Source organism: Nesoenas mayeri (assembly GCF_963082525.1).
Source record: "Nesoenas mayeri genome assembly, chromosome: 18".
Lineage (NCBI taxonomy): Eukaryota > Metazoa > Chordata > Aves > Columbiformes > Columbidae > Nesoenas > Nesoenas mayeri.
Window position 1 is genome coordinate 8928869 of NC_137566.1, and position 26744 is coordinate 8955612.

Consider the following 26744-nt stretch of genomic DNA (forward strand, 5'->3'; position numbering starts at 1 on the left):
CTATCATCCATGTTATTCTTCTATCCCCTTCTCTCTCACGGGTACATCTCTCCTCTCTCCGGATACTCCTTTACTCCCATACTTTTCAAGGGTAAATCTTAATATCTCAAGGCTGATCTCTACTCTCATATTTTCTGTCAAGGATTCCACAGACCCGCTGCAGTTTCCCACATTGCACCATCTCCTCTGGAGGGAGAAACTGGAGGTGAGGACAGGGCTGGGAGGATGGGGCACCGCAGCAGGTGGGAGCAGAGGATTGGCATGGCTATGGTGAAGGTATTTGTGTTTCAGGAAGACCAGATGAACTTTCAACGACACGAAAAGGAACTTGTACAGGCAATGTGCCAAAGAGACTCATCTAGAGCAAGAAAGGGGCTAGGGAAGTTGTCAGAGAATTTTGGAAGCCAAAACAAAAAAATAGTCATGGAATCATAGAATGTCCTGAGTTGGAAGGAACCCCACAGGTCACATCATATGTCTGAGGACGTTGGCCAGTCTCTTCTTGAACACGGTCAGGTTGGGGCTGTGACACCTCCCTGGGGAGCCGGTTCAGTGTCCAGCACCTCTGGGTGAAGAACCTTTTCCTCATGTCCAACTGACCCTCCCCTGGCACATGTTCCTGCTGCTCCCTTGGGTTCTGTCCTTGGTCACTAAAGAGAAGAGCTCAGCGCCTGCCTTTCCTCCTCCCCTTGTGAGGAAGCTGTAGAGTCAAAATTACAGAAGACCATTTGAATTCTCTACTCCATGACTGGGAAATACCAAATCCAAAACTGACCTTGTGGAGATGAGTGATGAGAAGGAAGCACTTCAGTCTGCCAGTGTCCTGGGTGAATTATTCATTCCCAGGTAGGGAGTGAAACTACAATGCCTCCTGTCTTGAAAAGCGAGCAGATGTGGGAAGAGGAGAGGAAGGCTGAGCAGACGCACCGACACGGGGTCTGCGATCCTGCTGCTCAGGTCCCGGCTGCACCTGGAAGAGCTCAGGAAAAGGAGAGGCAGGAGGAACTAAGGAGGCCACAGCGATCTCTCCCATGTGCCGTCAGCATGTTATCCCTCCGAGTGCTGCTGTTCCTCCCACCTCACCCAGCTGCAGCCGGGACATGTTGAGGAACACAGAACTAACTCATCCCAGCATCTCCCAAAAAAGGGTCTCCCCCCTCTCTCTCTGCCTTGCCCCCCAGGCACTCTTCATTTTTCATCGCCTGACTGATAAGATTGTGCCTGACTTCATTGAGGCTTTTAAAATCTTACTCTTTGCTATTAGTATTGATTAGCTTTGTCCTCTTAATGGGCTATTTTTTTTGTCTCCGGGCTTGTTGCATCATCAAGTTATATATTACTCTTCAGGGTTCTTTGTATGGATTCATAAATATGAGTACAGTTGCGCACCAGCTCTGAGAAAAGATGCTAATCTGCTGAACAAACCCCCAAGCCATCTTTCAGTTTTAGGAGACCACTTACAACGAGAAAAAGGATAAATAATATGGTCATTGCTTTTTTGGGGGAGGCAGTGAAGAGGTGGGGGCAGCAGGGAGAGGGGAAAAGAAAAGTAGAAAAGAGAGAGAGCAAATTGCTCTTCCAAGGGGAGAGTATGAGTATTGAGTGACTTAGTGAGCCAATGCACCAGCTTTATCCCTGCAGCTGTGGGTTCTCAGCTTAAAAATACAGAAGTAGCAATTAATAGTTTGCACTCGTTTAGCATTTTTGCAGATTAACCTCTCCACCAAAAGTTCACCTAAATCTAAATGCAGCCATTTCTGGAGTGGAAAATAGTGGTAGTTTAATAATGCATAGCAACACCACGCCAGAACTCAAGTCAGGGATATTATACAGAAATAAAAATGCAGGGGCAAGGTTCATAGCGAGAGAATTCAGTTACTCTGGCTAGAACTGCTTCACTCAGTCCGGCTAATAACCTGCCTTACAAAGTTGTTGCTGAATTGTTAAAATATTACAAGTAGGTATCACAAGCACCCTTCAGTTCCATATCTCATCTTACAGCCAGCATCTCCCAGAGCGTGGTGCCTCCAATCTAATACTGCTGCATTAATCCAATATCGATTCTAAGGAAACAGAGCTTCTGAGCCACCCAAACAACGCTTTGCAGCACAGAAGGTTTCCATTGAGATCTGTCCTCGAGCACTGACCCGGCAGCCCTGTTAGTTTGTGAGAGCTGCAAATATCACACTGCAAGGTGATGCGGGTGCAGCCCATTGATTCGATGCTCTCATCCTCATCCTCGGGGAATGCATCCATTGCACAATTCAGCTTGGATGTCAAAGTACTGCAGGCGAGAGAACTGCCTCAGAAACAGACCGTAGTTTTCTTCATTTTTCTGGTGCTAGAAGACGCTCTTTGCCATTTCTACGGCTCATTTGCAGTCCCCAATCCTCAGCATTGTGTGAGTCAGCTGGTTGACAGGGGATGGGGCTCAGGGGTCACTTTTAACCCTTTTCCTTGGGTGCTTGTGCCTGGGATTTGACATTCAGATGCCCCATTCCCATGTGCTCACCGACACGGTGCCTGTTCTGTTGGCTACGAGCTCTGCGCCTTGGTCCTCCCACCACAATGGAGATGTCCTGGGACAGCTGGAGATGTCGCTCATGTACATGGGTTCAGCCCATGAAGCGGCAGAGCAGACAACTGAGGGGCTGCTCACTCGTTAGCTGATCCCAGGTATTCCTTGATTGGACTCTGCTTCCCTCAAAAGTCTCTCTTGAGGGTTGAGCTTTAATCAGATTAATTTGTCTGTTGGCCAGTGAGGAATAACAGTAAATCTGAAGTCCTGAAGGCTTATGGAAATTTGCCCACGTGGAGTATATAATTTTTAAATATAAAGGAGAAAATGAATTTGCGAAAAAGAAGTTTATCCGCTGGCAAAACAATCTGCAACAGAGAGCACAGCAAAGGGGAGAGAATAGTGCAGAGAATGCCACAACACAGCTTCAACCCACAGGCTTTATCTGAGAGAAGCAGTGTCTTGTAATTTTACTGGAAAGGCGTTTTACTCTGAAAATGAAATCTAGACAGGATGTTACTGATGGTCCGCACCTTATTTTCAATAAATGATGAACCTTCATGTCCCATGAAATATGAAAGTAGAAAGCTGCATTCGATTATATTCAGCGAAGGTTTTTCTCCCCCTTTTGTTTAAATATATTCATTATCAAAGGTATAGTGCCCTTGAGAAGCCGAGGCAGTCGCTTGTGTTGCTGTGCAAGGAATTTAAGATACTTACTAAAGTTTTTACGAACAAAGATGCAGAGACGTGTAGCGTGTCTTTCAAGATCCCCAATCCATCTATTCAGAACTGACACTTAAGCTGTAAAGAGACATCCTTGTCAAACTGCTTACATATTGCATATGCAATGAGATAGCTCTTCATTCCTAGCACACTAGTTGCAGGAGTCAGAATTTAAAGCAGAAAGGCTCCTAGACCTCTTATTTCAAATTCTTGTGGCTCCATGTGCGGAAATCGCATTGGCAATAATGAAAGTTCAGCATCTACATTGAGTGCATAGTGCATGAGAGGCCATGAAAATGTTTTGATGAGAAAGAATCTGACTGGATACAATAAAGTTTCCATCCTGTGCTTCAGAAATTGTTCGCAATGAGTTTGCGGGGGGGTGCAAAGGGATGGTGCTTGTTTGGGACATGGGTTATCCCCAGACATCCTTTATCCTGCTGTTCAGCAGTGATGCTTAGGAAAATAAACACATTTGTATGTGCCGGACAGATCTACAACACAAAAGAGAGAAAACTATCTCAAATGGCCGATTTCTGAAAGTCACTGAGAATAATAAGAGTCAATTCAGCCCTTAGATAAATACCAATGGTTTCATCTTATGAATCCTCTTTACCTTTTACACTTCCCACTTGTATTATTATTTTACTAACACTTTTCCTGACCTCTCCCTGCCCTTTAGACACACTGATTACCAATCCTTATGATATTTTCATTTTTGATTTGTGTTATACCCTCGCACATGGTTTAAAAGCAGGAAGAATCATTTATCTTCTAAAAAAAATAACAACAGTTACTATTAACTGGATTTTGGTCTCTGCTGCGGAATCAAGCTCATGTGCCTTCAGTAGCTACAGCCCAGGAACTGAACTAGAAGTAGATGCCTAAGTTAACAGGAAACTTATGATTACGTATTTCAAAGGAAAGTGCATGTGCCAGTTGTGATGGGAACTAGAAGAGCCAGTTTCTGCCAGTTTTTGTCCATAACAGTTTCTTATCAGCAGCCAATTTGTTTACTAAATTTACTTAGTTAATGCAACTTAATAATTACCATGTACCAACAGCTTGATCGCGCTTGCCGGAGTTCACTAGTTAAGTAGTTCTCCCCATAAGAAAAACCTCTGGGTAGCAGGGGCATTGTCTAAACCAACTAATTCCCTGCCAGGAACTGGCAAAGCTTCTTAGAATAACCACAATCAGGGCAGCTTTCTTACAAATCACTATAAATCCAACCCCTGTGGAAAGGACGGGTGCCACACGGCTCTGGTTTGGAGGCAAGAGCAGGAGATCAGATTTCCCTCTGCCTCCAGGACTCCGTGGGGACGGAGCCGCTCAGAGCAGCGCTAACGCTGCACAACGTCGGCTCCATCTCAGGCAGCCGCCCAAGGCGACTCCAGCAGCTGGAAATCTTTAGAGGTGCTTTATAAATATGCCCCCACTCTTACAGCAGCTGTCACGTCCTATTCCACCGAGGAATTCTCCTGCATCTGCTCCATGGAGAAATCCTGAAGGTCACAACTCGGAGAAGTCCTTGTGTTAAGTGACCTCAGCTGGCGAGGATGTGGTCCCGGGTAATAATGTCTAATGGGTTTCGTATGACTCAGATTTTTCTCCTTTGTCCTTCCCTCTCCTTCACCAGTGTGCACTCTCCTAGTTAGTGGTTATGCAGCAACAGCTGCAAAATACCATTTTAAGGCAAGTTATTATTAATTGTTACGAACTATTGGACATCATCCTTCTGAGCAGCCTGGTCAGTGCAGCCCTCTAAGCAGAGCACGCATTTTGATCCGCACCTAAAAGAGCGGTGCATAAGGATGCAAGTCAGGGAAGCTGGCAGCAGAGCCCAGCTCAGCCAGCCCAGGCTCCCGCTCACACCGGGAGCAGTTACGCTGCAAAAGTACAAAACCAAAAGAAATCTGCTGGAGTGAGCGATGTTTCTGCGATGTGGCAGTTCCATAGGTGGCACATGGAAGCTAATGCTCCAGCACGATACTAGAGGGCACTGTAAACCTGGCAGTTTTGGCTTCCGAGTGGGACAGAGTAAAAATTGAAGTGTTTGCTATTTGCGGTCATTAAAGCTCTCTTGGCACTTGGTGCAAAATCAGTGCTAACCCCTGGGTCTTGAACAAATTAATTGGTGGAATTACATTGTGCTGCTGTAGATTCCCCCCCTTACAGCTGCAGTACAGGATCCTTATTCACCTCCAGGTCCTGAGCTGCTGCATCTGCTGCCGGAGGAAAGAGGAGCAAGATCCATTATGAGAACTCAGGAACTTTGTTTTTAAAGCTATCACTTAACACTAATGTGTTCATTAATTGGCAGCCAGACCACTGCCTGTCTTCATTTTAAAAACCTGATGGTTTCCTTTTATTGTGGTAGCACAAGGTTTCATCCCATGCCTTTCCTATCTGCCAACATCCTTTTTTCTTGTGTGCACCTATCAAAGAGCAGAATTCCTGCACTGTAATAAAACAAAGTTGTTTTTAAAAGAGTCTGTTGAAACACATTTAAAAATAGGAATATGCTATTCTAAAGAAAACACTCCAATCAATGTGATAGATAGATTAATGGATTGCAGGATTTGTCTCCTCAGATATTCCTCGTACACCCATCACTGTAATTTATAGCTCAGTATTCAACTTAAATTAGTAAGGTTTAAACTGAAACAACAACAGACTGACAAATAAACAAAACTTCCCAATTTCAATGTAAAATGTTTGCTCAATATGCAGAATCAAGCTCTCACAATATCACCATCACGCAAAATACACATAGAACGACAGAGAATAAGAGGAAAAGGGATCTTGAGCGGTCACCTAGTCCACCTCCCTCCCCCAGGGTAGGATCAGTGCTGCCTCAATCAGTCCTGACAGGAGTTTCTCTAACCTGTTCATCCCTGGGGGGTTTTAAGGAGGTTCCACAAGGTTCCCAGATGGTCTGTTGTGGTGTCAGCTATTCTTATAGATGGAACCTTTTCCCCAAAGTCTAATCCAAATTTCATTTGCTGCAGTTTAATCCCACTGCTTCTGTCCTACCCCAGTGGAGGTGAGCAATGGTTTATTACTTTTGCAGCATCTTTTACATATTGGGAGATTATTACTGTATTTTCACCAACCTTAAGCAATCGACCACGGTTCTTTCCTTCTCGGTAGGTTTGTTTTCTAGAACTTTGACCGTTCTTTTAATTTTCTGTCTTTATCTGGAAGGCTGATGATCAAAACTGCTCCTCCCTAGTGCTCTGTATGGACAGGAGCAATGTACCACACCACCCTCTCTTTAAATACCCTGTTCTCAGCTTTGCTGTTCTCACACCTGGGCACCACAGCTGGCTCAGGGTTCATTTGTTGCCCACAATATTACCCCTTTTCTCTAGAAATGCTGCCTACGCAGCCACTTCCTGATACACTTTCTGATAGCTCCAGTACATTCTGCTTTGCTTTTGTCCTTTTCAAACATCAATCTATTCTTTCCAGCATATTTCTTCGGTTTGTTAAGGTTTTTGAATCTTTCTCCTGTTCTCTAAGAGCACTTGCAGCCCCTCTCAGCTCGGTATTGTCAGCAGATGCAGTAAGACTACTCCATATTCCATTACCCAAGTCACTAATGAAAATATTGAGTAATACCAGAGCCCTGCAGTGCCGTACTCAAGCCATCCTTCAACAACAAACAGCCGATAGCTTTCCAGTATGCTTTCCCTGCTGGTTTGGGACCTTAGAGCATTTCTCCTCGACCATATTCCCTCACCTTGCTCCTCGGAATGCTGTATGAAACAAAGCCTTCCCACAGCCCAGGTGTATCCCATCTCCAGCTTCTCTCCGAGCCCTGCTGCCCGGCCACAGGAAAATTAGATTGGTTTAACATGATTTATTCTTGCCAACGCCACAGCTTGTGGGGCTAATGTATACCTTATGCCAATCTAGTGAGCAAAATTCCATCCCCACTGCAGCAAGAGACAAAGCCCCCAGCATCCAAGAAGGACTTTGCTGTGTCCAGATTCCACCCAGCGCACAGAAGCAGCAGCAACATCATTGCATTAGTGCTCAAGTGGGCAAACAGGGTTTTATTTCCAATACAGGGATATCATACATGGGTTCGAGCTTTGTGCACCCCGGGCACCATCGTGTTGTGTGCACACAGTCCCCTGCCTCCCACAACTGCATTATCTGGTGCTACATCACTTCATTAGTATCCTCGGGTCAGGTTCAATATAGGTGGAAGGGGGTCTAATTTACACGCTGAAGGGAGCTGGAAGAAGGTGTAAATTACTCAAGCACGGACTACCTAAGATTCAGTTAAAATTCACTCTGAATTTGGCACCAGATATATAGGAGATAATAAAGTTTTCCTTTTCAAGATCTTGTGTATTTAGAACCTGCTGTGTTTAATTTTTGCAGTCACAACAATGCTCATTCATAAATATTTCCTAATGTTTGGTCCTATTAGTATGTGCTGCACAATATTCGACTAATGGACTAGAACAATGGCATCAAATATATTTTGGGCTCTGGAATACCACTTTGCAATGCCTAATATTTGATAAGATATTACAGATAGGTTTGTCTTCTGACTAGATGTGATTGCATTTGAATTCTGAGAAACTCAGACACAGATCTTGGATAAGATCTGAATTTCAAGGGAGTCTTAATTACGCAGCACGCTGGACCAAACTCTGAGCTCTGCACATTTCCAGCGTCCGATTCCTCCCAGCTCAGATGCAAATGCTGTTTCTTAGCCCCGTCTCTCAGGAATTCATAACATATTCATCAACTTGTAGTACCTAAGAGCCCTGTCCGACTGTATTTGGAAGACCCTAATTTGACTCCAGTAGGATTTTAACAGTATTAATAACTAATATTACACTGGATTCCTAACATCAATGCTAGGACAACACCCTTTGATCACTGCATTAATCTGGTGCAATTGTGTTTATATCAGCCTTGTTCCTCCCATGTGTGCTTTGTGCCATCTTGGCATGAATATGAAATATGCAAATCTGGGGGATACACGTTAATAGTGGGTCCATCTGCTGGGATCTTTTATTAAAGAGAAGTGTGAATGCAGTTGCCATGCAATACACTCTTACACACAAAGACCATGAGTTACGAAAACAAGAGAAAACATCTCATGCTTTTGCCTTATTGGTATTTCACATTCATCAGCTCTACAGCCGATTTTCATTTTAATTTAGAAATTTTCACGAAAACGAAATTTGCGTGAAGAAGCTCAACAGTTAGCAATGACTGTGCGTACAGACGCACGCACGTTTCTTCCTCTCTAGTGGCAGACAGGATATTACTTTTCCACTGCATATGAAATTAATACCAGAAGCATAAGAAGCAGCATGTGAATTCCAGCCCTTAAAGCCTGATCTGGATCTCCCCGCTGCTGCTTGAGACAGCTACAACCTAGAGGAAAACTCTCTGTTCAAGTCAAAAAGACAATCCAGAGCTGTGGAACAGAGAATCGAGCCCAAACTGCAGCTCAGCCTTGAGTATGGAGTCAGAGCCCATTGCCTCCACAGGGCACGGATGAACTGCTATGTGCTGCTGTTTCACTTTTTCTGTAATAAACAATTCTTCCAGCTCTATCCAAAAGGAAAAGCTCCCATGGCTCATTGCTCTCGTGAACTGCTGTGTCCTTAGCTTGTCTCTCCCATGGACGTGTGCTGTTCCATGCTAATAGTTTGGGGGGAGTATGCTGTAATTCATTTAACAGTTGGCAGGTCAAACCTCCGTGCCCTAGAAATGCAAGTGCTGATTCGGATGTGGAGTGGAGAAGGTGTCCTGATGACAAAGTCAAAGTATCCATCTTGATGAGCATCCTTAACCCAGCAACTGCCTTTTGTCCTATGCAGAACTTGTGTCACCATAGCTAGTTCTGAGTCTCAGACTCATCCCAGAAGGCTGGAGTGAGCAATTGCTCCTTTATCCAAGGGCACCAGGGCTAAAGTACAAACAGGGTCCATATTCTCTGCCTTGTTTCACAGATATTTGAGTAGGCAGGAGAGTAAGCAAGAAGAGAGGGTTTTTTTCCATATCTTCAATATGCAAATCGATCAGTGAGCTCAGCTCTCTATTCATTGCTTCTAACATACATGACACAGATGATGCTGTTCCCATTGTCAGATCAAAACTGGGGGCTTGATGACAAGAAACTCGCTGAGTTTCCATCTGCATAAAGCTGAGATGATGGTTGGGTAAGGAAAGTCACTGCACTGGAAAATGTCAGCTCCACTGTCTACATCCCCGATGTATGAGCTGTGTTTGGGATCTGAAAAGCCAGTTATTCCTGCACCATCAGCTTTTAATGCTACTTGGTGTGGCCTCATTTGTGTCTGCCCAAGGGACTGTCACCTTTCTCCCTTGCTCCTGGGATCTGGCTACAGCCACTGAAACTGCTGAAGTCAGTATTCAACCAGCACATAACTCAAGAAAAAGTTAAGTGTTGAGATTGATTATATATGTATTTATTAAGTTCCAGTGATGCAAATAGCATATTAGCATAACTGGGTCAATTATTTGGCAATCAGCACATGTGTGCCTGGGAGGGAAACATGTGCATGTGTCTGCTGGTTTTGTGCTGCTGAACACATCACCTGCTTGGAAGAGAATAAACATGTTTATCCCTGTGCTAAGGAAAGAGAGAAAAAAGAACAAGTCAACCTTTCACAGCTAGCTGATTATGCATTTTCTGCATCAAATTGTCAGCGTTTATTCAATTACTTCACTCATTACAAGTGTGTTCTTCAACCGCTAACCTAAAAGCCCTCCCTGCTGCTGTCAGCTCCATTAGAAGTGACACGTTCCTTCCTCAGGTTAAAAAGCGTTTGTGGAAGGTGTGACCCCCCAGTGGGACTCAGCCCTGTGCTGAGACAGGGGCTCCTCTCCCCATCGCCGCCCGCCCCGAGCGAGGCCACAGGGGCAACCCTGGGGCTTCCATGGGAATCAGTCCATGGGCTGAGGTGAGACCCCCGTGGGGTGCCAGGAGCTGGGTTTAAAGCACAGACACGCTCCAAGGCAGGGATTAGAGGAATTTGCAGAGCTCTGTCAAGGCTACGGAGATCCCCAGAGCCAAAACCATATACTCTCCAACACTTCCATTTTAATAGTAAGTTAAAAGCGAAGTTCCCCTTCTGAGGGGTTGTTAATTATAGATCCCTCCTTTAAACGCTCCTCCTGTTTTTATCCATACTTACTCCCCCACAGCTAGTAGAGATAAGGAAAGCTCTACCTTCTCCAAAATCAAATAAATCTTAAATGCTTCCTGAGCTGATTCACTTGGCTAAGCTCTAGCTTGATATATGAAACAAAAGACAAGGCAACAGAAAGCAACATATTTTCCCCCGTGTCAAGGTGAAGTACTTCCCATCACCCAGCCCATCTCTGCTGGGGTTGATGTGCATCAATAATATTTAAATGATCAAAGTTTTTCAGCAAAGACTGTGATGTTATTCGTTTTCTGACTTGTCATGCTTGTTTTCCCTAAAGAGGCAATGACCAGCCGTAGTTAAGGTTTGCAGTTTGGCATGCAGGAGCGTTTTGAGAGGCGTTATCTCCCTAACAGAACAGCAGCCTCATGTTTCCTTGCACAACAACCTTTCTTAGCCTAAAATGCTTTGCATCCCATTTCCTTGATCTGGCTAAGTGCTCGTATGCTGAAAATCCCACCCTCCCTCCAGCTGTCCTTCTGGCAGGGAAGAGACAGCATCTCCTCTCTCTCGAGAGTACAGTCACTGCTCCTTTGGTTATCTAATCAGGGAGGGCAAAATTCACCCAGGGCCCTATAAAACCATCTGAGCTGCAGAAAATGCATCCGAGGTCTCATGTGGGAGGGTGCAAGGCAGGGAGCCGGGGGAAGCCTCCCCTCCCGGAGCAGATGCTCGCTGCCATCACCCCAATAGCTTTCACACGGGGAAAAAATATACAGAGAGAGTGCTCCAAGGACTGAAGCACTTGGCTCTGCCCTCTCCTTCTCCCTGGGGTATGTGTGCTCAGGGAACCGGTGGCACCTGTTAGTCCATCCCCAAGACTCAAGGAACAGCGTGCAGGAAGGGCAAGAAAATAAATATCCCCCACCCACCCTCCTGGACTGCGTGTACCAAAGCTGTCTGTTGCTCAGTTCCTCAGCCTTTGTGTGGGTTTTCCAGCGTTTTTGCTAACTAGAAAATATTATGTCTCCCTTCCTTTGAAAACTCAGAGATTTTGGTCTTTGCACAGTGCGTGAGGAACTGGGAAGCAAAAACCTTCCCATTCTGCTCGAGCCAAAAGTTTTCTTCACATCCAGCTTGCTAAGAACAAAAGGACAGTACAAGGGTGGTGAGATGAGACAAATCTCCCCTGATAAACACAAGGTCCAAGCAGCCTTCCCCTCCACCATCCCTAAACCACCATAATTTCCTCCCCTTTTCTCTGCAAACTTCTCCCCATAGGTCCTGGCGGGCTGGAGGAAGCCACTGCTGGAACAAGGGGTCAGGCTGAGCTGTGCTCATCAAATATTACCTGAGACCTTTCCTTGCAAAGGGGTCTCTCGCCTGCTCCTGGGCTCACAGCACAATTATGAGCCTTGTTTTTCCACCTAATAAAATGCTTACTCACTCGCAGTAGGCACTTTGACATCCTTGGCCGCGCATTGCTAGATAAGGACTATAAAAAGAACGTATTGCTATTATAGGTGATACAGCAACATGTATCCTCAAATGAAAGATCCTTTATAAGCCTGGTTATTATTCTGGCAGTAATCTCAGATCTCTCTCCATGGACTCAACTCAGCTCAAGTGTTAGCAAGCACATCGCCACCGAGAACAGGGACAGCGAGGTGTCACGTTTACCCTCTGTTGTTTCAGTATATCCTCTATCATCCCAAGTCGGGAAAACACTTCCCTCTTCTCCCACGCGTGTCAAAAGCACCGTTTGCCATTTAGATTTAGGGAGCCAAATATAGCCATAGTATAAACAGGTGCGAGCCTGCATATGTCAATAGAATTACACCTGCTTATAATGGGTTTACATTTGGCCCTTGAGCCCCAGGGATCCCTTCGGGAGCAGAGGCTGTATTAAATATTAAGGGCCTTATTCTCCACCCCTGCCTACGCCGTAGTAATTAAATCTCAGTGCAGCCCCATTGATTTTCGACCGCGCTCTCCTTGCATGAGAAGGTGGTGCTGGGGCGAGGGAGGGGGCAGAGCTGTCCCCTCAGGGAACAGCGCATCCATTTTGCTCCTCGCAGAAATTTCACCCAGAAGGAAATGATACCGAGCATTAAATATTTGCAAAATGAGCTTGGGCAAAAGAATGCAAATGGTCTAAAATTAAACATTCGCTGCAACTCTTCCCCATCCCTTCCTGGCCATGACGGCGGCACTGCCGGCTGCGTTGCCGTCGCTTCCTTAGCGTTGCCATGTCTCTGGGTGCCACGGACCATCTCTCTCCTTCCCAACACAAGGACCCTCGGAGCCAGACCTGTCTGTTTACCCCAGGAATGGGATCATCATGATTCCCATCCTCAGAGCCTGCTCCTGCATCTCCTAAATCCCTGTGTAACCTTGGACAAGCCCCACAGCTGCTCCCAGCCTCTGCGGGGTATTGGGCTGATTAGTTAATTCTGGAGATTTGCCTGGAGCCAGCGCCTTTTACCTGTGTCTATACAAGTATTATTGCTAGCTTCTGATCTTTTGAGCTTGCAGGGCTGAGAAAAACGACTTTGTTTTTTCTTTAAATGACATGTAGTTTAGAAGTGTGACAACTCATACTGTGCTGTTATTCTTTCCAATTGAAACCTAATGATGCGTGCATATCACTTAACTCTGATGTCAATAATCAGCACACCACTTGGTCTTTGCCGTGGCTATTAGAGGGAATGAAAATGAAATACCAACTCCTTTTTATCCTGTTACTGTACCATAATAACTAATAAAGGAGTAATAAGTGAGACACGGGGAATTTCCAGGGGAGTCATTACTACAGAGAAGACCTAAAGGCACAGAGTGAAATCCAGGAATATTAGCCAGCCCTGAATTCCCAGCCAGTGCTTCTCACTTAAGTAATACTGCTGCCATAAAATGGGTGTTTACAGAAAAAATACCATATGGAAAGTATCAGCCTGTGCCCTGACCAGAGCAGTGGAGATTGAGCCAGAATCAGACAGCCTTGCAGGTAAAGACCACCCTGTGCCTCAGTGTAGCGTTTAGGCTGGGCAAGAGTCAGACACACGCCAGCATTTCATAAATCTCACTTATGCTCCAGTATACGGGAAACGTTTCCCAGAAGAGCTCTAAATCACCCGGTCACTGGATGGATCGTGTGTTTTCCAGGGACTCTGAGATGGGAGAAGCCACATAGAGACCTCAGAGCAGTGGGCCAAGGGAAGTCATGTAACAAAATACTGAGTCAATGAGATGACAAACCGCATGCAAGCTGGACAATGCACTTTCTGGCTTAGAAATTGTTCAATTCTTGGTTAGGAAGAACAATCATTTTTTGGTGGTCAGGTACATAGGGGGCAGTGAGGATTCTTTGGTTTTCCTCCCCATGAACGGACTGTCATTTAGCCATGTGCATGTAAAAACAACTGTCATTGCTTAGGAACAATCCTGTCTCCAGCATCTAACTGGTGCAGGGCAAACCTGGACTTCTGTGTGCCAGAGTTTTACCCACCCCATCAACAGCTCTGCCCCTCAGTGTGGACACAGGACAGCTGACCGAAGCAACACCTATAGTTCCTGCATCCCCATCCTGCCAGGTGTTCTCACACCTTACAGCTCTGCACGTCAATCCTTACCAAAGCAAAACCTGATTTGGTTAAATCCCAAAGCACATTCCCACCGTTACCAACGCATTTCCCAGCCATCTGATTCCCCCATCTCCGAGTTCCCGCTTTGTTTATCCTATTAATTCCAACCACCCCCTCTTCGCCCAACACACACGCACGCAGCCTCATTTACAGCATCTTCGCCAGCAAAAGCCTCCCCAAAATATTCAGGGCACACCACGGAGAACTTACACGTGCGGGGAAACCCTCGTGACTAGAGCTTTTTTTTTTTTTCTTCGAGCAAACATGATCTCATGATTTATTTTTCTATTTTTTTTAAGCTCTTAAAGGAAAGAAAAAAGCCACCAAGGAGTGGCACAGCCGGCCTGCCGTTATCTAACCGGCGGCAGCGGGACGGGCGCGGATGATGCTGCAGCCGCCGCACCGGGAGCGGCGGGACCCGCGGAGCCAGCGGGGCTGAAGGCTCCCGGCTCGCAGCCTCCTCTTCCTCGGGTGCTTCTCTTCCCTCTCCTCTCCTCCCTCCCCTCCCTTTCCCCCCCCTTCCCCGCTCGCATTTCCTCCCTGCACCTTTAAGAAGCACATTGCTCGCCGGTGGGATGGTGTGTGCTAAAGCTGCACAGAGGAAGTTACGCAGCCGGGATCAGGCACGGAGATAAAAGCTCCGATTGTGATTGAAAGTGAGAGCAAAAGGGATTTCAGCCTCGGCATTAACTTGCCAGGGGAGCCGGGGATTGCGCAAAGCTTCCCCGGCCATCTGCCCCTGGGGGCCGGCGGCGCAGCGGCCGCTCGCCGGGCTGGGGGGGGGTGGTGGGGGTGCGGGTGTGGGGGGTTCCCCCCAGCCCCGAAGTTCGCTGCTCCGCCGGGAGCCCCGCGCCGCAGAGCTCCCTCCCGGTAAGGACCGACCCGCAGCGCCGAGCACCGGGCGGGGGGTGCGGGGGGAGCGACGGGCAGCGCGCGGTGCCGGCGAAACTGCTCTGTCCCCTTCTCCCCAAGGCAACTGTCCCCATCTCCCAATTACCAGCGACCCCCCCCCTCTCCCCACTTCCGAAGTTGGTCCGCGGCTCTCCCGGGGTCCCTCCCGCTGTCCCCCCGCCCCGGAGCAGCACCGGCTCCCCCATCACGGGAGGGGTTGATTTATTTTTCCTCTTCGGAGTTTGCTCCGGGAACGGCTCCTCTCCCGCTTCGCCTACTTTTAACACAGCCCTTGCAGTCCCTAAAAGTCCTTTAGTGTAAAAGAAACCGGGGGCGAGGGCGGGGGGGGGAATCGGCGTCGGTTTGTCTGGAACCGCAAACGCACTAAGGACAGCGGGTGGTGCGAGTGCGATGTACAGGTTTTTCTGTTGGGAGTTTTGAGCTTTGCAGCGTTATTCGGGGGTTCAGGCTCCTGGCACATCGCAGGCAGGGCGGGTGTTGCCCAACTTTGCTTTTCAGGATGGAGGGAAAGGGACGATCGGCGTGGAAAAGAAGAGGAAAAACTCCCGTTTGCTCGGTGTGGGGGGGAAGAGCGGTCGGGGTTTACTTTGGTGGCGACACTTCTGAAACAAAATTGGAAACTCCTTCAATTGAGTTTACTTTCTGTACTTAATTCCAGAGCAGCTCAGTTGTTGCTCAGCGTTGCCGCTTTGATTTCGATAGGGTGTTAATCCAATAATAATAAAAAATGGAGCCAGCTAAATCAAGATACAATCTAATTTTGTCTTTTTAATACTCTGGCTATCAGTCCCCAGTGATTTCTGAGTACTCTTCAAAGAAAACAAAGAGCATTGATTCTATTTGTTCCCATGAACTGCAGTTCCTTAATAATATCAGGTGAAGATGTATTTTCTAAGGATCAAACCAAATCAAACCAGGCAAAATGTGTAATTCGGAGAGTCCCTCTCTCCCATTTGCACTGTGCTGCCTTATTCCAGAGCAACTATTTCTGCAAGGGGCTGTACGGGCTGAGTGTTGCATCGCAGACTTGCAGGGAACCCGCACGCCTGGCCGATTGACTGACAAATACATTTTCCCAGCAAATTTTCCTTTCCCTGGAAATCTATGATATTTAAGCCAGCATCACAAGAAACTAATAGATATTATAGATCCTTTCATCCTGGGTTTTTCCCCGACAGCCATTCAAGTGCAAAATACAATTGTTAAGGCTATGAAAATAGATCCATAAACTTAACAGCACTGGAGTCCTCATTAAAAGTACGCCGCTTGTTTTCTGTACAATAGTGGAGCTTCACGCTCTCCGCTGCTGTTCGGCACTTGGCTGTGACCAGCTTGATGTGATAATTAGGAACTGACTTGTTATAACTGAAAAGACAGCTCTGATGTCAGCGGGACTTATAAACACTGTGTCACACCGGTTTATTATTTTTACTACATTTACTCATAATGTAAAAATAGCAGCCGGTCTATTCTTTCTGGGGAAGTTTATTCAGGTCCAACACAGCTATAATAGGCTTTTCTTTGAGAGCTGGCAATGAAGCATGAGAGGTAGCTTCTCTTTGCTGAACTCATTCATCTCCATCAACAATCTTTCAACCAAAAAGGGGGAAAGGGAGATGGTAGCACAGCGGAGTGAAGCCCCCGAACATGGATCAACGCATCTGTTAACCTGGAGTTTCTGAGCTTTAGTAACTGAGCTTATGAGAGAGCAAATCCTGAACATGCTCTTGAAGCAGACAGCCCTAAATTATGTAAGAAAAGTTGAGGAATCAAATAGAAAGGGAATTATCCAGAGCTAAATTTCTCTTCTGGATACATGCCTCCCACCTCCTCTTATGAGATCTCCCTCCTGGGTCTAATGCTGACAGAGGCTTTGACTTTTTTTATTCAGTTCTTTGTCATTTTGTTTTGTAATTACTTAAGATTTTTATAGCTCTACTGGAAAGACAACAAAATTGCAGAAATTTTGCTCTAACCTGAAATGAATACTGGGAAGGTCATTGCTCTTTGTATTAGGTGAACCTTAAATGTTATTAGGACTTTAAATTGTCTTTTATTAAATGTTATTGTTCAGATAAATCATATGTGGGGATGCTGGACAATGTATCTGTCTCCCCAGCTGTCTTATTTTTTTGCTTATCTTTTTAAGACTGCCAATTTGTCTGTCTCTCCCTGCTCTGTGTCTGCATATTCTCCATCTTCTAATGACCTATAGCTGCTTCTTGATATTATTTGAAGACCCATTAGAGCTCTTATTGTCCAGTTGCTGTTACAAACCAGATAGTTTAAATGGGGCAGCGCTCCTTCCCATCTCCCAAACAGCAGAAGAGCCGTAAGCATCTTACTATAGATTTCTTTTTATTAAAGTTGTATATCTCCCTTTTACAAAAACCTGGCTCATGGCTCGGGAAGCCCAGCTGAGGGCTGCATCTCCTGGGGGACCCCTGTTCCTACAAGTCTTGTTGCTCCATTTCCCACCTTGGCTCCCAGCTAATTTGTCTTTCAATTCGTTGCAGGTGCCGCCTGCTAATGAACTGACCATGAAAGAGAGAGGGGACCTCAGGCAGCAGCGTGGTCTGCAGCTGAAAGCTTGGGGAATTTGATGCTCGGTTGCCAAAAGGCAAAGTCAGACAGAAATCCTGGCCAAGACGCAGAGGGAGAAGCAGCAAGGCCAGCGCCGCTCCTGTCACCCCGCTGCCCGTCCCGCTGGGGCCGCTGCGGATGCTGCCACCCAACGCGTTCATGTGGATGCCACCATCCCTTGGGACAAAGGAATTCTAGCTCCAAAGAGTCCCTCTTGTCACAGTTGTACTGATGAGCAGATGCTGTATTTATTTTATGTATTAACACTCAAAAGCCCAATAATTATTTAAGGCAGACCACAGTTCAAGGCACTTTGCACAGCGACGCGGTTGCGGCAGACAAGGAGGTTGAGGAAAACCTGATCCAGCACCATCTCACGGCCTCTCCAATTTACTCCTATCAAATTTCATCAGCAACTCAGAACTTGATCTTTCTATTGATTGACTGGAGTCACCTCTAGATATTTTCATGCTGATTTGGAAGCCCTTTTGTACAATAAAAGGAGGGGAAAATGAGGTTAAGGAAGACTTTTGACCACTGATCAAGCAACTCTGGCCAAAACTTTCCACACCAAGTGATTTGCAAAGTTGGCTTCTGTGCGGAGAGAAACTTTCCACATCCAAATACAGCGTGCGGAGCGGGATCATCCCTGTTATTGACTGGATCATTTTTAGATGAGGAGCTTCCATGCTGATCCCGAGAGCAACCCCTAGCCCAGTCGCTGCCTTCCTCGGGACTCTCGGCACTGCCCTCGCCCAGGGACCCCGCGCTTGGCCGCAGCTGCCATGCTCCACCTGGCCGCTCTCCTCTTGCACTGTCTCCCCTTGGCCATGGGACAATATGACATTTGCAAGTCCTGGGTGACCACAGACGATGGCCCCTCCTGGGAGTTTTATGCCTGTCAACCCAAGGCCATGCGGATGAAGGATTATGTGACCGTCCGGGTGGATCCGGCAGGAATCACTTGTGGGGACCCACCGGAGAGGTTCTGCACCCATGTAAGTGTTTCCCTCCTTGTTTGATGTGTTAGAACAGACTCTACTTGCGGGTGGCCAGAGACAGTGTCTTGCTGAGATGCCATGACAAGGACATTTCAGTTCAGGGTGGCAACGGTGGCTGCTGCCTTGAGCTCTCAGTCTCTTGGGCTTTAAAATGGGGAGAAGTTTCCCTGCCCATCCCAGTGCTGTGCCGGCGAGAGGTCAACCCTAAAGCGGGGATGGTGCTGGAATGTTGGGGGGAGGATGAGGAGGAGCCGGGGGGTGCTGAGCAAGTCCTGGCCTGGGTTTTGGAAAAACTCTGCCCCCAACGAACGCACAACCTGAGCTGCTCTGAGTGCGTCCCTCTGCTTGCTACAGCACGTGGGGTTTGTTTGCTGATCCCATCCCAAAAGGCTGCGAAGGCACTGGGGTTTAACCAGAGGTGAGCACATTGTTTTGGCGCGAGTGAGAGCGAGGGGACAGGGTGGTGGGGACAGTGTGGCCCTGCACACCGGTGGCTGGTCTGACAGCCACAAATTTCACCATAGCCCCTGAAAACACGTTTCTCCCTCTCTGCTAGCCTCTGCATGGAGAGACTCTGTGGACAGACACTTGCCCTTGTAGTTAAAATCTTTAAGTTATTTTCTCTTAAATATTAATCATCGCATTTCATTCCGCGCACCACAAAGCTCAGCAGGAGCATTTGATTTATAATTCACAAGGCTTTACATTGTTAAAAAGAGTTCAGGAGTCAAAGCAAAGAGCAGAACAGCATGGCTGGAACTTCTCCTCCCAAATGTCCTCCAGGAGGGGTCCGAGCACACATTCAAGGCACAGGGACCAAGCCAGCCCATCCTAACAGGGTTTGCATTGGGTTGAGCACTGGACAAAGTGTCTTCTAAAAAGGTATATTATTCTTCTGTTACCTACAATGAGAAGGGGAGTTCTCCCTCGAAATCAGTGGAGGGAGTCCTGTTTTCTAGTGCCAGCGTTACCCAAACTTGTAAAGCCCGTGCCTCAGTTTGCCACCTAGAAAATACACTGAGCCCAACCAGCTCAGGGCATCTCCTGAAAATCCAAGAGAAAAACGCTGCTTTGATACCAAGAGATGCCAAACATTTATGACTGTCAGAACATGCCGCCAGTATTTACCCGGTTCCCTCCAGTCTGAGGGGTCTCATTAGTACCAGGGAAGACATTTTCACTAATTCCAGATAAATAGCAGCTTTCCCTCTTAAAAGATCGTTTGAAAAGAAAGATTAGGTCAAAGATTGCAAATAAAACAGTTAACTATTGATGGGTCAGTCTGGATTTCCATTTATCTGCCCGGCTGCAGACGGATTAAAAGGTGAACACCACCAGATTGCTTTCCGCTACATTCACTGCAGCTATTTGCAAACACTTTCTGGCTAAGGATGCTCCAGACTTCAGCTCCACTGACCTCCAAAGAAGCACAAGACACAAACTGCAATCAGCTCTCTGCATCTCTTGATTCAGTCAATACTGAGCTAAAAATCTTTCTATTCTGGGCACCAGCAGTATTTCCTCGTAGCGTACGCCTGCCATGTGCTGTAACACTTGCAAACACCGTGTACAGCCGTGAATGGGAGTTACACAAATGCCAAACACGGATTTGCCTTCCTGTCCCTGCCTCACCCTGGGGTACACGCCTGGCCCAGCTCTCATCTCCCAAAACAGAAACTGGCATTCACAGCAATGTCCCCAAGAAATCCCCTGATGAAGAACCAAGAGTTATATATTGCAAGGAGTTTGGGGTTTTTTTAGATTTTTGGGATGGGTTTATGAAGTCCCACTGTATTCCTGGCCCTTTTTCCCCCATCTTACACCATCACTGTCATCTCCAAAGGATTAAAAGATTTTAGAAAGGAAGCAGATGAAGAGCAGCCCTGCTGAGGTGAGCAAGGAGCCCCCCAGCACTTAATGCACAGGGCAGGAGGTGGCTGCGGCATAAACCCAGGCTCTAGTCCAGCTTAAGGACTTGAGCGGCGTGTGCCAAGAGGCCATCAAGGGAAATTTTCACGGCCTCTGTCACAGAGAATGACATGTGGCCACTTACTGCTGAGCATCCCCTTATGGTCAGGAGAAAGCGGGATCAGCAAGAAGTGGCCTTTCCATTGCCGGTCCTGGGGGTGACTTGACACCTATTGATGCGCGGAGGATGCGAGCGGAGTTTTTGCTCCTCCTGTGCAAAGGAAGCGCTGGACAAAAATCAATGGTGCTGCCCACTGATCGTTACAACCTCCGAGCCCTGGTTCCTGCTGCCCACACAAACCCTGCGCAGCTGCTCGGATGCCTTTTGGTGTCCTGTTATCCTTTCCCTTCAGGTTTTAATTACTTTTGTGTAACAGGTGGGTTCTCATAGGAGCATGGCTTTCCAGCAGGGAAGTTCTCACAGTGACTACATTGCTTTCTTAGGTATCTTTCAAATCAGCGGGGTACTGTCTGCATGGTTAAACTAAGAATTAAGCACAGCCTGGCGGGACACCTGCGCCTGCTCAGACAACTCAAATCAAAATTAAAGACACACAAACATCTCTCTATGCTTAAAGCAGCCAGACATGAGAGAGCTGGACAACGTCCCCACGTGGGACATCACTGTGGGCAGGGGGAGGAGGAGAGTCCTGGTCAAAGTCAGGACCTGGTAAGATGTCGAGTGTTTCCTATGGGGCTGTACCGGTACCGGGAGGAATTGCACAGCCCATGGGATCGCTGCTGCAGCTCTAACAACTTCGAGCAGCGCTCACGGAGAGTTCTGCACAAAGAAGGCGTCTGGGGGATTGCAGGAATTATTTGGAGGATTGTCTTTTCTGTTTTACAGCAATTCTAGTCACATCTGGCTGCCCCCTTCTCATTGGGAAGCGTTTTGCTGCTTATTGAAGTCAGGGGTTTTGCTTTTTCCACAGTTTCTGAGCCTTCTTCTATTCATGTCAGTGGCTTTCTGGCAGGGTCACCTGAAGAATGAATTGGACTTTCCCTTCTGGCAGGGCAGGGGGAGTGGCGGGAGCAGGAAGACAGATGGATAAGTAAATAAAAGCCTGAATGAATCTGAAAGCGTGACTGAAGGCTAATAGGGAACAGATCTTTTAGCCAAGGATGTCGAGGGAAGGGCGCGACTTCAAAGATCACATCCAGGGCACGGCACGGAGCAGCTAATGCAGATGTCAATGATGAGGGTTTGCAGGGCCGAGCTGCAGAGGGGATGTGCGATGTTATTCCCCATCCCACCCTCCCCGGGAGGAGCAGGAGGACGGCACAGCCAGCAGGGTGTTCCCAGGGACCGAAATACTCTGAGATGCTGAAGCACGTCTTTGATACCGAGCAGGGACCTTTGAGAATTTCAGTTTCAAGCGTCAGCATTTTTTCACACATGATTAAAAAACCAGTACATTTTGTGGGCAATTTACACACGGGGCAGGGAGCGAGCAAACACCAAAGCCACGGTTCCTGCTCCCAACACATTTGCAGCTCAAGGGGTTTCTGAGCCATCCTAGCAAAAGCAAGGTGGGCTATAAGAGATGTCCGGAGCAGACTGCCTGTTAGACACCAGCTGTCACATAAAGGCTTTGTGGCTCCGTGACACCCTGGTGACAGCTCCCCACACCCAGCCAGTGACACAGGAAGCCCAGCTCCTCCTGGGATGGCAGCGATTCTTTTTTCTGCCCCCTCCAGAGGTGTCAAGACAGTATTTCTTGTTCAGACAACACTCTTTGATGCAGGGCCGAGCTCTTAGCCCATATTGATGGGTCAGGGGTATTTTTATTTGGCGTCAGCATTGTTTCATCAGCTAATAGAGCCTGTTGATTTTGGCACGGGTACATGAAAGGAAAAGGCTTTATTTATTCATTACACATTCAGCCAAATGTGATGTTTAGTTTAATTCTTAGCTAAACTTTTCTGAATGACATGTGGTTATAAGGCTTGTGCTAAAGAACTATTTCTCTTATTGGACTTGGTGCTAAAATTGGAAAAAGCAAACTTTTTTTTGCACAGAAACCCTTTTCCCTACATTATTAGCTCATCTCATACAACTCTACCCAACCATATGTTCTCGCTTTTCCTTGAGTAATTCGGCACTATCCACTGTTAATTGCAAACCCATCCTCAGCCTCAGCAGAGGGCTGGGAGACAGAGCTCCCCTTTGTCCTTCCTTATGGGACCTGTACAGCGTTGGGGACAGTTATTTTGCCTTTATGCCAAAATTGAGCAGCACAAGAAATCCACTCTCCGCCGTCAAATTGCCCTTGACATCCCGGTCAGGGTTGTGGGGATGGACGGCTGCATCCTTCTTTTCACATCTGCAACATGCTGACAGCCCCTTTCCCCTTGAACCCTCCAGTACCTTAATTTAACACCTGGGAAACATTCCTCTTTCCTTTGAGGAGAGCCTGGAAAAGGCAACTGCTGCCATTTCCATCCAGATGAAGGTTTCCTAACCCATCACCGCATTGCTTTTGAGCATGGGAGAAAGGGCTGGAGCCTTTCGGTTTTGTTCCCACCCTAAATCACTTCTCAGCATCAGGGCTGCTGCAGAGAACACTATTTGAAGTCAAGATCAGCAGCTCCTTGCCCTTGGGGCCGGACCCTTGGATTGCATGTTATTAGCTGCTCAGCAAATTACACACTACTCCTCTCCTACCACACAGGCTACTCCACAGTGCAGTGGGATCTTGGTGTTATAAAAGCAGAGGCTTTACAGAAAATGAAAGAATACAATTCAGCTTTAAATTAGAGAGTGCTGAGCAAACGGGATTTATCTCACAGTCCGTAGCAATTTCCTTAAATGCCCAGTTCGGGATTCAGCTTGTTGTGAAGTGGGATGCTGCTCCCCTAACAAGGATCGTCGCCACTTGCTGATGGAAAAGACACAACGATAAAAATCAAGCTGTCAAGTAGATTTAATTGGTACACTGAGCAGAAAGTTTACCCCTACACCTTGAAAGAGATGGGGAAGAATAAGCTGCTTTTAAGAAAAGCTTTGCTGTTCAAAGGGAACAGCGTCCAGATGGAAAAAGCTGGAGAGAAGTGACTGAAGACTGAAGGGGAGTGTGGCCGGAGCTGGGAGAGCGGCTCTCAGAGCAGCATTAATACTCACTCATACACCAGTTCTGTGTATGACTTTTCCATAAGCAACTGTTGAAGCCGAAGGGATTCAGGGAAGGCCTTCCTATTTATTTTATCCTTTAAAATAATATTCTATAGCATAGATATGATCTCCCATTCAACTTTAAAAGAAATTCTCCCTGCAGACCAGACCACCTGAATGGGAAGGAGTGTTCTCCTACCACGCTCTGGTTTCCCTAGGTGAAAATCCAGTTTTAACCTTAGAGCCTGATTACAGTTTTAGACCCCAAACACAGTCCCCTCCCCAGAGCAGCTCCACGCACGGTACCGTGACTCATAGAATGTCCTGAGTTGAGAGGGACCCACCAGAATCACCGAGTCCAACTCCTGTCCCTGCACGGGACACCCCACAGGTCACACCGTGTGTCTGAGGATGTTGTTCAGTCTCTTCTTGAGCACTGTCAGGCTTGGGGCCGAAGGGTTTTTGAGCCCCTGTCCCTGGCCAAGTCAGCTGCTTCAGCTCCATGTGCTCCATTTGAGGGTTTTTTTGGGGAAACCCTAAACCAGATCACAGTCCTGCCCTTGGGGACAGTCCCCACAGCAGCCACAGCACATTCTGGGCTGACCACAGCACCATTCCTGCCACCAACAGGCACCTGCTGAAACATTACCCTTAAAACAGAGCCTAAAGCAGTCAAATACATTGCACGCAACAGCAAAAGCAAAGTGCTTGATGCAGCAGACACAGGAGCCCTGAGCAGAGGTGGGTAGGTGGGTGCAAGGGTACCCACCACCCAGCCACGCTTCCCCCACAAAGGCTTTGGGTGGGATCTGCACCCACATTTGAGGACCACAGCAGCATCTCTGCTCCCTCCCCTTTCCCACCCGCAGCCTCCACGTCCTGCCCTCCCCCATGCAAACTATCAGGGCCTCTCTTACAGAATAAAATATTAATAGCAGCGTAGCAAGCCTCTCTGCAAAGGCTGACTGTATTGAGCTTACGAGGCGCACAGGCTTTTAGAGAGCAGGACACTTTTCCTACTTCCTAAGCATTTTCTTAGTCCTGAATCAATAATGCACTCAGAGCCCAGCACACAGGTCACTGCTGTTGTGCTCCTGCTGGTAGGGGCTGCGGACATGGATTCAGCCCCATAGCAAGATGCAAGGGCTTAATAATCTGTCAGAGAAGGGATGGGGCAGGATCTAAGCAGTTTAATTTGTAGACAAGCTTCAGGGAAGTGCCCTGGGAAGAGCAAAGCTTGCAGCTCTTGGGTACAGAAAGTCCGGGTTTGGAGACGAGCTAAAAAGCAGTCAGTGGGATCAAACACCCGAATCTCCGAACGTGCGCCCACAGCTGAGGGGTGTCTGGTTCATCAGCTTCTCGTCTCGGGCTCTAGGTCACCCCGTAATCCCCAAACCTACAGAAGGAGCGGCTGCAGGGGTGCAGCCCCACGGGGAGGTGGGTGCGGAGGTGAGCCCGGGGCGCCGGGAGGGACGGGGTTAGAGCAGCTCACCGGGGGATTAGCAGCTCGCAGAGAAAGAGCTGCTCAAAAAATGATTCCACGGGAGGCCAGGCTGCGGGCAACGCGTGTGTGTGCCCAGCGCAGATGAGATTATCTGCTTAGGAGTGGAATTTTCCGGGCAGCGTTAACCCTTGTGTCGCCCACAAATCGGCTGCACAGGCATTTCTCAGGACAAGGTGCCGAGCAGTGGATCCAGCAGCAGAAGCTGAGCTGTTGCTTGGCCAACCCAGGGTTTTGGAAATGGAAGTGCCGGCCTGAGGTCACCCTGCAAATGGGGGCCCTTCTCGGAGAGGTCACCTGTGGACAGGGCTGGTTTCAATCTGGAGGTTCAAATTCGTCGTGTCACCGGATTTTCTGACCGTTTCTGGCTTAGCCAGAGTGGGCGTGAAGGGATTTGTGTCTGTGCACGAGCGGTGCCGGCTGTGTTGTGAGGGCACATGAGGGACTTGGGTCAGTCCCTGTGCGTGATGAGCAGTATCTCCCTGCAGATCCTCCCTTTGTGCCAGGGCTGCTGCTTGGGGATGTCAGCTCCCGCAGTGGTTGCACCATCTACGGTGCAAAGATCAGTTCAGGTCCCTTTCATGGAGGTACTAAGCGGAGTTTCAGAGACAGAATGGGGTGAGAGCAAGATTTCCTTGTCCCTCATGTCAATATTGGGTGAAGCATCCACTACTTTGCCCAGCTGAAGGTGCATGGGGGAGCTTGGTCTTCAGGAAAGGTGGAGCCCCCAACATGCCCAGTAAAGCCTGGACCTGCTCCTGAATCATAGAATCGTTTTGGTCAGAAGAGACCCTCAAGATCATCAAATCCAACCGTCAACCCAACCCTGGCACTAGCCCATGTCCCTGAGAACCTCATCTCTATGTCTGTTCAACCCTCCAGGGATGGTGACTCCACCACCACCCTGGACAGCCTGTTCCAATGCCCGACAGCCTTTTCTGGGAAGAAGTTGTTCCCTGTATCCAATCCAAACCTCCCCTGGTGCAACTTGAGGCCGTTTCACCTTACTGCATGTTACTTGGGAGAAGAGATTGACTATCCCCCTCGCTACAACCTCCTTTCAGGTCGCTGTAGAGAGCTAGAAGGTCTCCCCTCAGCCTCCTTTTCTCTGGCCTAAACAGCCCTGAAATCCCTCCCTGCCTCAGTTTCCCCACCTGGAGATGGGACATTGCGCTGCTACGGCATGACCCTGTCTGGCACTGGGATGTTTCCCCACAGCTGGTGGAGAGAAGGGCACAGTGCTGAGCTCAGATGAAATATGAACGAGATGCATCTCGAATTCAGAAGCAGGCTGGAGGGGGAAGGGGAAGAGCAGCCGCGAGTCAGGGTTGAATCTCTTCTCTGGCGGAGAGACGGGCCCAAGGGAGCCCGAGAGTCGGTGAACGAGTATCTGCTTCAGGCCAAAGGCAAGAGGCGAAAAGCAAAGCAAAATGTCTCGCGGAGCGCGTCCCGGCGTGCGCTCGCCAAGGGCCGTGCCACGGCGCCGGCGGTGCCGCTTTCTGCTGACTCACGCTCTCCCGAATCTCGCACGCTGGCAAAACGTCTCCATGCCCGTACCGAGGGGTGACCTTGTGCTCGGACACCCTCCGATCCGGGAGGACGGGGACGGAAGCGGAGGAGCAATCAATCCCCCA

General features: G+C 47.9%; 1 protein-coding gene across 1 annotated transcript in view; it reads left to right on the forward strand.

The window, feature by feature from the left end:
- Nucleotides 1–18313: 18313 nt before the first annotated feature.
- NTNG2 (netrin G2) overlaps nt 18314–26744 on the forward strand; it is a gene marked incomplete at both ends in the record, with an annotated part of 39852 nt that continues 31421 nt past the window's right edge. The window contains one exon of the mRNA XM_080355701.1: nt 18314–18526. Coding sequence (XP_080211827.1) covers nt 18314–18526 — 213 coding nt within the window. The remainder of the gene's footprint in view (nt 18527–26744) is intronic.